We start from the raw sequence: 15,703 nt of genomic DNA on the forward strand, positions 1-15,703 counted from the left end.
GCGGCTCTGCAGCGGACGTGGGGTAGGAGAGGGGGAGAGGAGAGAGAGAAAAAGGGAAAAGAAAAGAAAACACAACAATTATTCGGGGGCTCCGGGCGAGCGGCGTCGTGGTGCCAGGCACCATACGGCAGCGCTGCGCTCAATGCTGCCATTGTGCCCTGGCCGCACTGCCAGCCGGGGGGAATTGCTGGGAATAGGATGAGTCCCGGTGGGCTCTGGATGCAGCGAGGGGGATGGGACTGTTGGAAAAGCAACACAATTAAGGGTGAAATAAAGGTGGAAAAGCTGCAGCTTTGCAATCGCTGATACAACACGCGAGCTCCTGCACGCTGGTATAACCACCACGGTGGCACCCAAATCCGGGGAGCGCCGTGGGCGCAATCGGAGGGTTTCCCATAGGATCCGCTCCCTGTCACCGGCTCTCCTTTGCTTTCCATGACAGCGGAAAAACCTCTTGCAGGGGAGAGCCCGGTGCTTCAAAGGAAGAGCTTCGACTGCTGCACCAAGCGCTTCGCCGCGCGCATTGCGGGAAACACAAGCGCTTTGCAAACCGTTCCCAGCTCCCGGCTCTTGAAAGCCGGAACAAACATCCCGTGCCTGCGCGCCTGGGAAGCCGAGGGCAGAAAGGAGGCGCCAGGAGGGGACCGTGTCCCCGGCATCCGCTCGTACCAGGCTCGGCCGCGGCGGATGCTGCGCTCGTGGGTACGGACTCGTACCAGCCGAGCAGAGGAACGCGCCTGCGCGGGACGCCAGGGGTAAAAGCTGCAGAAAAAAACCACTTTTTGAAGCTGTTTGGGCCAAACAAATGCTTATTTTGACTCCTGCGCTGTCGCAGGAGCCCTGTGGGCTATTGGCAGCTCAGCAGGAGGAGAAATTCAGGTTCCTGCATCCCTCTGCGGGACAGGGAGACGCCAGTTGACCTCCTGCTGTCCTCCCTGGGCTGGGAGAGCATCACTCAGCATGCAAACACACGTGGGCGTTTCAGCGTCCTGCCTGCGGCTGCAAACTAATACCCTGCGTGAGGGAAAGGGGGAGGAAACGGGAAAATAAAACCTGAAAAACAATAAGTTTCCCCCTAGCTGCCCAGTTTCCCCTTGACAGCACCCTCCTAATGCCGATCCCTGTGGGGGGGAAGCCGGGAGTGCGGAGCAGGAGCACGGACACGGCCCGAGCGGCCCCGGTGCTCCAAGCCGCAACCGCAATAACCCGGGAGGTGACAATCCATGATTTATTGGCAGGCGGGATTGCAAGCCCGGGGATCAAATACCCGGCACAAATGACGACGATTCCCCACTGGCGACCGGCTTTTATTGCAATATTGACCGGAACCTTCTGCTCTTGAAACTGTTCTTCCCGCTGAACTGCCTCTCTGAAAAGCCCTGAGCGAACACGAGGAGCTCGGAGCGGCCAGGACAGACTCGCAGGGCCTCTTCTCATGGATTATACCTAACAACACATAGGCTGCTTTAACAACAGCCTTGCCCAGCACGCAACTCCTGTGTAAGCTGCCACGTCCTTTGAGACCTCTGTGCTGTCCATGTCGGGGGAAAAAAGGGCCATTCTCGCAGCAGACAGGGACAAACAAGAAAACTGAGGCTATTTCCAGTCTCCCCTGCGAGGATGCAGCGGTTTCGCTGCGAGGCAACGGGAAGAGCTTTAATTGCTGCTTGTTTTATCCGCGAGGTCTCCGCTGCGGCCGAGAGCCCGGCGGGGCGGTTGGCTCCGAGGGGCCCTAATGAAGCGCCGGGATCCCGCTCGCTCCGCGCGTTCCAGGACGTCTGCCGAGCGCCGGCAGCAAACGAGGCGCCCCGTTAGTCACTGCGATGGATGTGGCCCCTCGGCACCTCTCGCTAGCGCCCGAGCCGGAGCTCGGGATGCACCGGCTGCTCCGGAGCTCGGGATGCTCCGTGCAGATCCAGGGGTTGGGACAGCAAAACGCCTGCAAAGAGCTGAAACGCACCCGTTTTTACATATCGTTTCTGTGCAATAGGGAATACACAGTGGATAAATATTGCCTAATGTTTATCTAGCCGACTTGAGGCGTTTATCAAGGAATCATCAGTGCAGGGCACCAGGGTCAAGTCCTGTCCTTTGCTAGGATTTACGGATGGGCGGTGGATGGAAATACATTACAGACTTATACATTCAGCCCCATCCTGCCTGGAAAACCCAGCTATGAAGCAGGAGGACCCCACACTCACAGAACATCCACATTCCTTGTGGATGCTTCCCAACGCGGAGAGCTCCCGGTGCCGCCCGCGAGACGCACGACAGCGGAGAGCTGCCGGAAAGCGCCCGGAGAGGCTCTGCCTTCCCTCGAGAGCAGCGGGACGCTGTGGAAAAACACTATTTGCCTTGTGAAGGAATCAATAGCCGCCTGATCGAAGGGCAGCGCAGCAGCCCACGGCCTCCCCGCCGTGCCCGGCTCCTCGCCAGCCCCACGGCTGCTGCCGGGAGCTCTCATGCAACCCCCGGGCATCGTCCGAGGTCGTAACTTGTTCCTATCTAAAATAGGAAGACAGGAAGGTCTTTGCGGGTGCCCATGGAGGTAGAAAGGCAGATCTGCCCTCTGGGCTGGTCTCTGTAGAAGAAATGCCTCTCAACAGGTCGTTTTCCCTGCCAAAACGGGGTGGTTTTGCAGGAAAGCGGCCAAGCTTTTGCTTCAAACCAACACCCGCAGTTGCACACCTTCCTGACGTGGAAAATATACTCAAAACCCATGTGCAAATTGGGGCAAATTGATTAGTTCCCCCCATTTCAGAGGGAGAACAGCACCTGACAGGGCAGCATCTGAGGGTGGGGAAGCAGCTGAGACCAGGAGGAAAAGAGGTTCCACGATGTCCTGGGTATCATCCGCTCCTGGTCGAGCCTCAGCATCGCCTGCCCTGGAGCTGCCCTTGCAGGATGGGTGTGGAGAGAGGTTTGGGATGGGGGGGATAATGGGGAGGTGTGGAATAGAGTCGAGGTGGGCACTGCGAGAGCGGCTGTGGGGCGAAACCACCGCGCGCAGCCCTCGGACACAGGCTCCGTGCCCACCACCATCCCCAGGGCCGTCCCTTCCTTTGCAATCCTGATTCCTGGTCAAAAGCCCACCGCCTCCGACACCCCTTCTGGATGCTCCCTTCCCAGGTGCCCCCAGAATGCCCCCCGGAGCACCCAAACCCTCCAGCCCCTCTTCCCGCTGGTCCCCATGTACAACGAGGCTGCGGGACCTGCTGCTTTCAAGCGACGGGGACAAGGACGTGAGTGCTGCTTCGCTCCTGCTGGGGACACCCCACGTCCCCCCCAGCTCCAGCGGGAGCTTTGGGGTCTCGGTCGGACCCGTGTGCTCGGAGCAGCCCTGCGGTGCCGAACGCATCGACCCGGCTGCTCCGCTGGAGCGAGCGGAGCCCGCGACCCTCCTGCCACCGTCCCCGTCACTCCGCATTAGCGCAATGGGGAGGCATCGCGTCCGTGGGAGCAGTCCACCCGCGGGAGGAAATTCCCGTTTTTCCCTATCCCTCATCCACGGGGAAATCCCAGCGTTTGCATGGAGTGAAAGCGCCTTCCCGCACGCGTGGGCAACGGGCGCCGCTCACCTGTGGTGGACGGAGAGCGCAGGGCTGGGCGAGGGGCCGGCGGCGGCTCCGCGCGGGCAGCACAGCCGAGCTCGGAGCTTCCGCGCGCTTCCATGGGGCAGCGGCTGGGCCGGTGCCGACCTCCGGAGCGAGGCGAGCGCCGCGGCCGCCACCTCCGCCGCTGCGACCCCGCTCCGTCCTCGCGCTCCTTCCCTCGCGGCCTTTCTGCCATCTACAGGGGAGCTTTCCGCATTACAGACGCATCCCGCAAAATCCAGATGGGAAAACGCGGCGCTTGACCATGGGCTGGTTCTGCCTGCTCTTGCCCACGGCTGTGTGGGGGGATAGCGAGCTGCAAGATCTGCAGCAGGGTAAAGGGGAGAGGTGGAACACAGAGTGGATAAAACCCAAGGGAAATGAGGAAAAGGCACCTCGCTTCCCAGGGAGACTCATTTTGGGTGAGAAAAGGGGTGCTGCCGTCTGCCTGCTTGGGCTCCGCGCTGTGCAAACTCGATCTGGGTTCGCTTTGGACAGGGACAGTTGGAGGTCTCCACGTGCAGGACCCAGCTCTGCAGGCTGGGCTGTTGGCAAGACGTGTCCCCCCCAGAAGAAGGTGCCCTGGCCCCACGGAGCCTCCTCAGGGAGCCGGCAGCCGCTGCTCAGCTCCCTCACACTTGCAGCCGACGGATGCTTTAGGCCTCCTCGGTCGCTGAGGCTCAGGATACATCCTGAGGCCTGCAGCGGTTGTATATGAAGGCATCGGGATTAATGCTGAAGAAAACCAGGGAAGCCAAGTGCAGGTCATCCCGCAAACACCACCTGGGAAAAACGCTCCCGTGTCTCAGCCAGAGACCAGAGCGTGGGACAGCAACCAAATCAATCAGCTCCCTGTTAGGAACCCTGCAAGACCACAAACCTGCAGTGCTTGGAAAGGAAATCCTCTCTCCTCCAACTTGTATAGGAGTACCCAAAATAATCTACCTGCATCTGGAATCTCTACGTGAATTACAAGAATGGCACCTGGCCGACAGGAGGGAACTCCTGGATAAAGGAGGAGAAAGGGTGGTGGATAAATCGCATCCTGTAAGTGTCCCTGTCCCCTCTGTGTTTTAGGCAACCCCCTTACTCACCAGGAACGGCCTCTCAGCACAAACACAAGCGTGACCAGGTTTTGTTTTCTTTTAATAGAAATATTCTAGAATAACTTTGGAAGGGAATCAGGCTAGAGGGAATGTCTCTTGGAATAAAATGCCGAGGTGCGCTCCAGGAATGATGTGCAAAGTTAAAACGTCCAAGCAGGCTCAGCTCAGGACTTGCTGGATTCTTGGGCCTTCTTGATTTCCTGCAAGGAGAGGAGGAACAAAACTGAGCACCCGTCACCCTCAGAGATGGTGACAGGCAGGAACCCCTGAACGCAGGACTCACCTCCAGGAGTATTTCCTTCAATTCGGAATAGGCCTTTTCTAGATCATCATTAATAATGACCAAGTCAAACAGGCCAGGCTCTTTACCTAGGGAAGGAAAAGAGGGCAGAGGATTTAGAGGGGATGGTGTTTCTTCTCTGTGACCTCTCATGTCAGACCTGCATTCCTGTGGCATTTTAGGGCCGTTACTTCAGCTTTTGCTACTCTCCACCAAGCACCCACTGGGAATTGCAAGGGGAAATGCTTTGATCATGCCGTGATCGAGCCTATCCAGCACCCAGCCCCTGCCAGCATTCCTCGGAGAAGAGGGATACAGCCCTTGGGTAGAAAATGCCACCTAAGCCACCAATGTCCCCCACCTTGAAGGCCACCGGACTTACTAAGTTCCAGGTCTACGCAGGCTGCAGTCAAGCGCTTCCGTAAACTTTCTTCTGTCTCAGTCTGTCGGTCACGTAGCCTTTTTTCCTAAACCCAACATTAAATCCGTGAAAAGCAACGTGTGTCCCGAATTCTGCATGCAGCCAACACCAACCCCTGTCCTCTGAAAAGCCACAGCCCTCTGCCCCCCACACAGGGGCTGTGAAATGACACCCTGCAAAGGGACACACTCAACCACAGAGCAAACCAGCGTTCAAGTTTCCAGGATCTCTTTCCACTGCAATCTTTTTTTTTTTTTTTAATTATTATTATTTGTTAATCAGCAGCTAGGCAGGTACCACTGGGAAGAGAAATCTCTCTGCTGGGAGAACCAGCAGGAGAACCAGGGTCCCTAAGGTTAACTGGAATGGATGTGGAAACACACCTCACTACAGAAATCTCATCTTTACCAAGGACAACCTGTGCTCTTGCAAAGCATTTTAGTTCTATCGTTTAGGTGTATTTAGTTCTACCTATATATTTTAAAGGTTCTAATGGAGCTGACACTCCACATTGGAGCAAATCACACTCCAAAGTGGGGAAAGAGACTGTGGAGAGAAGATCCAGGCAGCACTGGGCACTGGGTGAGGCACTCCTGAAAGCCAAGAGCTGGTGCTGCAGATTGAGCAGAGGTAGCAGTGTGCTCAAAACCAACCCATCTAGAGTGCAGTCCTTTAAAATATATACATTAAACAAGAAGGGGGAAACCCTCATGGCTTCAGAGCAAGACGCCGATTACCTCTAAGTGCCTAACAGCAAAGGAAGGCAGCCGCTCACCAAGACATCTATGGACGGAGGCTGCACGGAGATGTAGATGGGGTTGAGCTCCGTCCTCTTGATGTTCTTCACGCCTTGGATGTCGATGTCAAGGACGCAGATCTGGTTCTGGGCCTGAATGGCCTGCACGGCGCCTTTGCTGGGGACAGGCAGAGAAGGATGGTTAATCTGCTGCTAGGGAGAGCGGGGATGCTGTAAGGAGGGCTGTGGAAACAGGTACCACACAACTACCCCACGTGCAGTATGGCTTGATGCATGCACAGAGATGCTGCCTTCAGCAACTACAGCCTCCTCAGAGAGCAAAATCCCTCAAAACCTGCCTTAGAGGACCAGCGCTTTCCATACTCACATGAAGCCAGGTCAGGTCACAAGAGCAGCTCCCTGCACAGCAAGGGAGGGGGAAGCTCAATCCAGCAGCCAGGCAGGGGTGGCTGCCCTGCCCCGAGCGCGCTGTGGATGGGCAAATCCCAGGATGGCTGAGGGTGGAAGGGAGCTCTGGAGATGGTCTAGATCCACAGAGAGCCAAGCGTGCCTCGAAGAAGAGGCCTCTCTCCTGCACCCTGGTTTCAGCCTCTAGTTAAAGGCAGCTTCTGAAAAGCCTCAGTTTTGGTGAATAGGGCTCGGCACTACCCCAAAGACACGGTCCTTTCAGGGCTCCTAAAATAAGCACTTCATTTTCAGTTATTAATTATTATAATTAACTGGTGAGATTTAGGAAGAATAAAGCATTGGCAAAATCTTCAATTTTTCTGTTTAGCCTAAGGGTCCCTCTCCTCCATCTGATCAAACAACTGTGATTATGAATCATCCTCAGGCACTTAAATAGAAAAATCTTCGCTCGAGTGGTTCCAGTATTAATTCTGTTTGAAAACTTACATATATTGCAGAGTTGATGTGAGTTCATTCCAGCTTCTTTCTCCCACCAGGGCAGACTAGTGGTCCACGTGACCAGCAACAGAAGTGAAAAATGGGGAGAAAAGCCCTTCTAAACTGAACCCCATTACGTTATTTAGACCTGCAGTGATTACGGCATTTTATCTACCAAGACCTCATCTTTTTAAGTTTATTTAACCTACAACCATTAGCAGGGCACATCCATCTCCATCAGTGACAGGCAATCAGTCAGTGCGAGGAGGCGACGTGAGGTTCTAGCAAGAAGGGAAAAATCCCTGCCTGCATCAACCCGGAGCTTTGTTTCGCTAACCAGTCTATGTAATCAGGGCAGAAATTCACCTAGAGGCTTCTCTCAGCCTGGGCAACCACAGGAAAACGCTACAAAGCCAACAGAAACCACAAGCAGACGCTGGGGCTGATCTCATTTCAAGCGTGACACCTGCACGGACATCCCCAAGCATTCTGTGTTGCCACATAGAGCTCCAGAGGTTTTCTAAGCCAGGAAGATGGTCCTTTGGACTCTCTTAACCGATTTCACCCAGTTTTGATAGAGGAAATATCTTAAAACAGCCGATTCATCAAAGTGCCATCAAAAGCACTAGAAGGGGAAGATGCCTTGTGAGCCCCTGCCCTGAGGAGCTTTCCCAAGCCTATCAAAAATGCTTTCCAAAATGCATTTCAGGCAACTTTCTCTAATTTAAAAGATTAAGTATCTTGGAACTTGCTTAACTTTCCTCCTTCACAAGACCTGTACCACAGTGCCACACTTACTCTAACAATAATTATGTAAGAAATTTGACTTCTAATTAACATTGCAGCTTAGTGTTTTATTGATCACTAGCTCCAGTGCCCACAGCAATGCTATTTTAAAATCCACCCAACTCTTTAACCCTGGTCAAGGCTGCCATGCAATATATCTGCTTGCAAACAGTTACTTTTCCAAAGAAGCCTGCATACCTATTTCACTACAGCCACCTGCTCCTGAGTTTGTCATATTCAGACCAAAAATCACACAGGGATAATGCAGAATAAGTGTTCATCTTGCCACTAATCTCTGCAGAGCACGTGGGAGATATTAAGGAGTGCAAATGCTCTCCAAAAACCACCCTCGTGCAAGGAAAGTTTTAAGTATAGAAACTCCTTCAGCAGCCCTCAAACACTGGAGGTAACAGAGAATCTCATGTTGCAATGAAGAATGAATCCTAATGAGGTAGAGTTTTGTAAGAGTTAATTTTGCTGCTTTAATAGTGACCTAATACAGCTGGCAGGTCCCTGCTACCAAAATGAAAGGCATATTTAAGGCAAGAATCTGTGTATTTGGGGGAAAACAGTGACACTAAGTTAAAATGCTTCTTCCTCCATCACCAGTGGGGTTCAGTGCTGACGGTGTCTGAGTTGTGTATCTTGTCCCATACGTATGTAAATTTTGTACCTTGTCCCATACATATTTAGATTTTGTACCTCGTTCCATACATATGTAGATTTTGTACCTTGTCCCATACATATTTCCGGAGAACTCTGCATGCTCAATGAATTCACCAGCATCGATTTCTTTCTGCATCTCCTCTCTGCTCACAAAGTGGTAATCTGTATACAGCAAATGGGGAAAAAATACCCAGAAATGAACAGCTTTGAAGGCAAAGTGCATGGCCAAGATGCTACATGTGAATGCTCAGGGGAGAGGCACCTGCCAGCCTGGCCTGGACAAGCTCAGCAGGCTGCAGATGCCTCTTCTGAATGGCCACGTGCAGGGTTCCCTCTTCACCCCAACTGCCCACACATCTTCTCAAGGTACCTGGGAAGCCCTGGGCATCTTCCCATATGGCCAGATATGCTGCCGTGCTCCCTTTTTTTCACACTTCTTCCCCTTTGTGGTGGAGTGGGCACCCTCTGAAGTCAAAAGCCCTACAGCAAAACCCTCTATTTGAGAGCACTTATGATTGAGACCACAGAGAGAGGCAGATAAACATCAAATCATCCAAACAAATGAACAAAAGGAAAATGTTTTCCTGTCTCTTGTTCAGATTTCTTCCACTCATTCCATAGTTTCCAAAGGCATTTTTCACTAAGTGGCAACCTCATTTGTTTCTTTTTGAAATACGCAAAATGATCATAATAAAGACAAGTGGCAAGCCAGCTGCACACAAGCCATTACAAGAGATAAAGGCAGCTCATTAAGCAGTTGATTTTCCCAAAGAACCAAATATTTCGTGCCATCTAACCCGAGCACATAGCTCTTCACTTCAGGAAACCAAGTCACTCAAAGCCCAGGTGTGGACTAGGGAGCTTAATCAGAGAGCTCCACTTTGAAAACCCTGAGAAAAGGTAGGATTATCACCTCTGTAAATGGACATTCATGCAGTTCTCTCAAAATATAACATTTCAGAACCATAATTTGTTGAGTCTGATGAGATGGGCCCAACTGCAGTGCACTGACCTTTGCCATTGACTTCTCCAGGTCTTGGCTTTCTTGTGGTATCTGTAAGCAAAAGATGCCCTTGTAACTTCTGCAAATCAGCCAAGGAAATCACAGCATCAAAGAAATAAAAAACCCACACAGATAAATCCGTCACATAAAAGGCTGGTCCTCTTTCAAAATGATCAAGGCTTCTGAGATCAACTAGCATAAAACACAACAACATGCATGAGTCACACCTTTGAAAATAAAAAAAAAAAAAAAAAAAAAAAAAAAAAAACAAAAAAAAAGCAATCCAGAGTGGCCAATTTGAGACCTAAAGGGTTAGGCTTAAAGGCTTAATTTTCTACATTGCCAGAGACTTCCCTGTGCAATTCAAATTATTCACATTATTCAATATACTCACATTATTCAAATTATTCGATATATTGAACATTATTCAAATCTCCATCTCGGTTCAGGGGAATTAGCAGTGCCCTACTTTAATAAGTTATCTTCATTTTGAAAGCTCAAGCAGTGCCTACATAAGTGCTTAAAATAGCCAGATTTATTGAGGAAGGGCAAACTCCTAGGTGAAGTGGTTGGATGAATCAGGCACCCCACAAAGCCCTTTGGAAGTCATTCAAACTCGCACTATTTTAGGCACATGATGTGCAAACCAAACAAGATGTGACAGTCCGCCCAGAAGGCAACACTCACTGTTTTCTTCAGGATTGGTGGGCATTAACCTCCTGCAAGAAGGTTCTGATCACCTCTTAGCTTTTATAAAGCACTCGCTGCCAAGGTCCAAATGATCTATGGAGATTTGGAAAAACAATGGATACCAAAAAGCAACCTTGTGGAAACAACAAGATTTGCTTCAGGGTGAACTCGGTATTAAAAGATATAGTTGAATTAACAGCATTGGATGAAACAAAAGAAAAAAAGAAATGGACCTTGTAGATCTCAATGCAAGGATTTCATTTGCTTTTGGGCAAAGGTAGCTGCTGTGAGAGCACCAAGTCAGCTATTCTGACATTAAAAGAAAATATTGTAGGTCAAAAAGCAGGACCCTTGGCCAGCGCTTGGTGATCAGAGTAGAAAGCAAAGTCAACAAAAAGCAGGAATATGAATGGGAGTAGGTGATGGGAGGTACCAGTGCTCATGGACCCCACTGCCAGATGGGTCTTACCCAGCTCGTATCCTAAAATCAGAGACCGTGGCTGTGCTAAGCAGGACCCAGGCTCTGCTGGATCCTCACTGGCACCCACAGGTGGGTGGAAACACTGGGCTTGCGAAGGAAGTCTTCCCTGGGATTCGGTTACTTTCCCAGTCAGGAATCGCTTGGAAAAATCTCATTGTTTGGAGTTGTGTTCAGAGAGGTGGCCACTCACCAGACCTTGAAAGGTGCCTCCAAACCCTGCAGCTGCCTCTTGATACTAGTATTAGAAAAGGCCTGGCTTGTTTAAGCACCTCACAGAGGTGCTTAAATGCTTACAGCACCTCACATAGACGGACCAGCATATGGGCACAGAAGCAGATGATCTGGGGCACAAACACTGCTTCCTACCCAGGTTTGGGGCTACCAGCCCCGACCTCGTGCTCCCCTTCGCCAAGGGCCCCAGAAACTCACGGGAGACGCTGAAGCCGAAGACGTTCTTGTACTCTTGAAGCAATTTCTTCAGCAAAGTGCTCTTCCCTGCGCCCGACGGGCCGCTCAGAACCACCGGCCTCGGCCCCTGCATGGCTGGGCAGACAGGAGAAACACAAGGGCGGTTAGAAAGAGAGAGGGGCCGCGAGAAAACAGGTCACTGACTGAAGTCAAACTCACAGCACGACCCAAAGAGGAGACTGCAATTCAGTGCAAAGCACTGACCTAGGACAGAGAGTTAAGAGGGTCTGATTCAGTCCACCTGGATTAAATATGAGTGTTAGAGGTGCAGTAAAAGGGAAATAAACCTCAAAGTCCTGCAAACTATGGGCTCATCAAGGAAGGGAGTTGGGAAATGAATATCAGCTGGACACAGCCACACTTGGCCATGGTAACTCCATCTGCAGGTCTCTGGTTGTGGGCAAGAAGTGTCCTAATACTGTCCACTAAAGGTCCTTCCCCTCAGGTCACACAGACTTTTCTGCAGTTGCTTCTTTGCCCTGAAATAGAGGAACGGGTGTTTTCCTGCGCTGGCCTCTCTGGGGAGGAAGAATTAATGATTAACATGTGAATAAAGAAAAAACAAATCCCATACTTCAGCACAGAGAATACAGCTGGGCTCAGTCATCCATCAGAAAACAATTCAGCAGCTTTTCAAACAGAGGTGACACAAATCAAATAGGTCTCGTTTCCTATTAAAAAATAAGATATATTCCCCTCGAAATGTGTCAGTTCAATCCCACCATCCAGGCCCTGCCTCAGCAGCACCCGGTGCGACGCCTTCCCCTTTTACACTGGATCACAGCAACGTGACCCTGACCTTGCAAACCACCTTCTGAAGAGCCTTAAACCCCGTGCAGGCTCCAGGCTGATCCCTGCTCGCTGTCCACCTGCGGGACGCCCCTTTATCCCCACATCACTGTGCCAGTAGCTCCTCCTCGGGACGTGCAAGAGCCCAGGAAGGACGCCCGGATCACGGCTCGAGTTTAAAAAGAGGTTTTTCTATCACTCTCCATAATTTCTTCCACCCTTCAGCAAGTGGTGAAAGGGAGATGAGGATTCAGATGAGCCCAGATGAGTTGCAAACCCGTCACCCAACCCAAAGCACCTCAGGAGGTTGGAAGCAACCGTTTCTTACCTTTTGCAGCCTTCCACCCAAGGTGCAAGGCCCAGCTCTTTGCAGCAGCAACAAGCTCGGAGTCCGAGCGGGCGGGTGGGAAGCCGGGCTATTTGTGAGCCCCGTAAAGCCTTAATTACAGCGCCTGCTTTAAGACGGCCAATGGAAACCGACCACTGATCTTTAATCTCCACCTGTGGTTTCTTCCCCGCTCCCTGCCCTTCTGAGCAGTTAAGCTGCAAACACCATTAACCTGCTGGTGAAACCACCATGGGCCGCTTTGGTCTACCCAGATGCTTTAGGAAACAGAAGCAAAAAGTCCGTGTCTGTGAAGCCAGTCTCGTGTGTCACACGTTCCCCTGCCACACAAAGAGGCGTTTGCTCTTGCAAAGGAGCACAAGAGGAAGAATTGCTGCTATTTGTGGATCAGAGGAATGTGGAGTAACCACAGGATAGTTCAGGCTGGAAGGGACCATGGGAGGTCTCCGGTCCTACCTTCTGCTCCAACGTAGCTTGTCTTTATCAAGGGGTTGCGCTCACTGATCCACAGACTTCATGCATGGGGCTCCTGGATCACCTTGGTGCATTTCGGGTATAAAAGCCAAGCCAGAGAGCTACTGCCCTCACATTACACCTGATATTGGTGTCTGGTGAAGACAACTCTTCCCAAAAGACACTCATCTTGATTTTAGCCACCTTCTCTAAAAAGTGTTCATTTGAGGAGTCTGTAGAGCTCTTGCCTCCAGCTTCAGGTCAAGTCAAAATTTAGGACTTACCCACAATGAAGATGATGGAACAAATTTCTTCACCCATCTTCACCCACTGTGAACCTTCAAACAGCATGACACCTCTGCAGTGTCACCCTCTCCATCCTTTTGGACCCACCCCTCTCCATCTCCCACAGTGACTAAAATACCTCAACACTAGAACAAAAGCAGATTCAAGATCCTTGGTGTCAGAGGTCGTAATTCTGCCCTACAAGAGAGGCACCAAACGTGGTGTCCCATGGCCAAGAACATCTGGAACCAGACACCACGTCTGGATGTGGCAGAGCAGCGACCTGCACTCTGCTCTCTCAAGCCCCTGGGGAACACTAGCCTGGCCAACCATGAGCGATTACTGCTCTGCTTCTGCACTTCTGAAGGTCTTCACTTTCTCCTCAAGCACAATAAGCCTTTAGGTGGCAAAAGAGGGAGGGAGCAAGTCCAGCTGCAGGTGAAAAATAAAGCGCAGTTTCCTAGGAATCTGTGTCCTGAGGGTGTGGATTCCCTGATGTCTAGTGAGGGTGGAGCTGCTGATGTTCTTCTCTCTGCAGGAGAATTCTGCAGGGAGGCTGGAGGAAAACGGGGCCTCTCCCTGTTTAGGAAAGATGGGGGAGGAAAAAAACTTTTTTCCACAAAAGTGCCAAGACCCAAGGTGAGACGCTCACATTCCCACTGCAATCAGAGGCCCCATTTCTTCAACAAACTAAGGCTAAAGACAAACTGAAGGACTTGCAGATGCTTCCTCTTGCCTCCCTTTGGCCTATCCCATTTTCTCTTTGCTGGAGAAATCCTCTCTTTTGCCCAAACAGGGCAGAGAGGAAAACAGCAAGACGGAATTCACAGAAAACCCAATTTCCTGGCCGAGCTGCCGCCCTCCACGTTTGCGTGGGCAGCAAACACTCAGCTGGTAAGTTTGGGATCCGTGTCAGGACCAAAACAGCTTCCTGGAGGCACCGTAGGACCCGTTTTTCCCAGGAACCCACCAGCCGTCACAGTGCGGTGAAACCCTGGTCCTGCACAGCACGTTCAGATGAGGATGTGAGAGATTCCAGGGACTGCAGAGGAAGGATCAGGATGAGGATGGTCTCAGAGGGCGAAACAGGAGTCCATCTCTGCCTCTACATGTTCAGATTTTGGCATTTTCACAATCACGGAATGCTTAAGGTTGGAAGGGACCTCTAGAGGTCATCTAGTCCAGCCCCAAAGAAGTCCAGCATCCAAGAACTGTGTCAAAGCCAGAAAGTTCATGGAGATGCTTCCTCCTTGGGAACACACAGCACGTGACATCCCTGTGTTAACCAGAGTGGCAATTACTCAACAATGAGCAGTTTTCTCTGCATGATTTAGAACACAAGTCACATATACACACATATGTATTTTTTTATTATTATTATCTTGGCATGGCTTAACTTGAAAGTCTTTCAAGGCAACGGTTTCCTCTTGAGGCTCAACAAATGTGACCTTCCCACCTGGCTCAGCCTAACAGTGAATTTGTGCAGCTCCAAATCCCTTCGGTCCCCTAAGGAACCTCACTTATCACTGCAGCGTGGGACATTTCCAGGTCTTCTGCTGCTGAACTTCCCCCGAATCCTCATTGAAAGGCAGCAACGCAACTAGCAAAGGAAAGGATGGACATCACAGGAGTTAAAGGAAATTAATGCTGATTAGCAGACAGGCTTTAAGGAGAAGGTAAAACCACCTTACAAGTAGAAAAGAAGATTACAGGACTTTTTTTTTTTTCCTGGAGCCCTGAGAAAGGTCTCACAGATTAGGTGGATAATCCCATCCCCTATTTATAGCAGGCTCTTTACAAACCTTCCCCATCCCTCCTTCCACTCTTCCCCACTCTCTCCACTGGCAGAGCTGGCCACGTCACCAGAAAATGCCACCTGGCAGAGCTGCTAATGCCCAAAGGAGACGGGGGGGGTACCCAGTTGAGCCCCAAGGCTTAATTAGAGCCCGGAGAGCCCCAGCAGGGCCGGGCAGCAAGGAGCTCCCTCCTGCTTCAGTAACATCCACCCGGCTCTGCCGCTCACTGGCAGGTGGCCGTTTCTTCCCTTTCTTACAAGTGATATTAAAACACGATGCAGGTGTCCCCACGTGGTCACAGGGCCCATCATGGGGAGGAAGGATGAACCCCTCTTCTTCCTGGAAGGAATTATTCCCAAAAAGCGCTACTCTAAGATGCTCTGCCGATGCTGCCGAAGGGAGAAGGGGAAGCGTGGGCTCAAGGTCACTGCAGAAATGGCCATGGCCCAAGCCACGGGCGAGGGAAAGGCTGCCCAAGGGGGAGGCCGGAGCAGCCGGGGTGACCAGCAGGTTTCAGAGCAGCCCCTGCCCCTTCCGTCCGTCTGCACGAATCCTGGGATGTGGAGGGGAGCCGGACACGGCGATGCTTCCCAGGTGTCCTGCTGCCCAGCCGTCCCTGCTTGCACGAGTCAGCCTGTTTCCAACCCAAAACGCATTCTGGGGGATCCTTGGGTCCCCCAGGACACCTGGGCTCCCCCAGGACACCTGATTTTGTCCTGGTCCAATTGAGGGGAATAGAGAGTGCCCTGAGCTCTGTGCCCCCAGAGCAGCCACCAAGTCAACCCAGCCCAACCCCTACATGGCCACGTCAACCTGCCCCAACCCTGGTGCGGCCACCACATCAACCTGCCCCAACGTGGCCACCACGTCAACCTGCCCCAACCCTGGTGCTGCCACC

General features: G+C 51.7%; 1 protein-coding gene across 3 annotated transcripts in view; it reads right to left on the bottom strand.

Moving 5' to 3' along the window:
• Positions 1-4,750: 4,750 nt before the first annotated feature.
• The window catches only part of GUK1 (guanylate kinase 1), a 12,270-nt gene continuing 1,317 nt past the window's right edge, over positions 4,751-15,703 (bottom strand). Inside the window, exons 1-8 of one of the 3 annotated variants that reach the window (XM_026046178.1) lie at positions 11,711-11,865; positions 11,098-11,211; positions 9,507-9,548; positions 8,560-8,656; positions 6,176-6,314; positions 5,362-5,446; positions 4,983-5,068; positions 4,785-4,899 (exon numbers count right to left, since the gene is read on the bottom strand). In XM_026046178.1, coding sequence (XP_025901963.1) covers positions 4,864-4,899; positions 4,983-5,068; positions 5,362-5,446; positions 6,176-6,314; positions 8,560-8,656; positions 9,507-9,548; positions 11,098-11,209 — 597 coding nt within the window. In that variant the 5' untranslated portion in view covers positions 11,210-11,211; positions 11,711-11,865 and the 3' untranslated portion in view covers positions 4,785-4,863. Of the gene's footprint in view, positions 4,900-4,982; positions 5,069-5,361; positions 5,447-6,175; positions 6,315-8,559; positions 8,657-9,506; positions 9,549-11,097; positions 11,212-11,710; positions 11,872-15,703 lie in introns of those variants that run through there. The other 2 variants (XM_026046179.1, XM_026046177.1) reach the window with 2 other exon arrangements.

The sequence above is a fragment of the Nothoprocta perdicaria genome, unplaced genomic scaffold (assembly GCF_003342845.1).
Source record: "Nothoprocta perdicaria isolate Ctin4 unplaced genomic scaffold, notPer1 scaffold_424, whole genome shotgun sequence".
In the NCBI taxonomy this organism is placed as follows: Eukaryota; Metazoa; Chordata; class Aves; order Tinamiformes; family Tinamidae; genus Nothoprocta; species Nothoprocta perdicaria.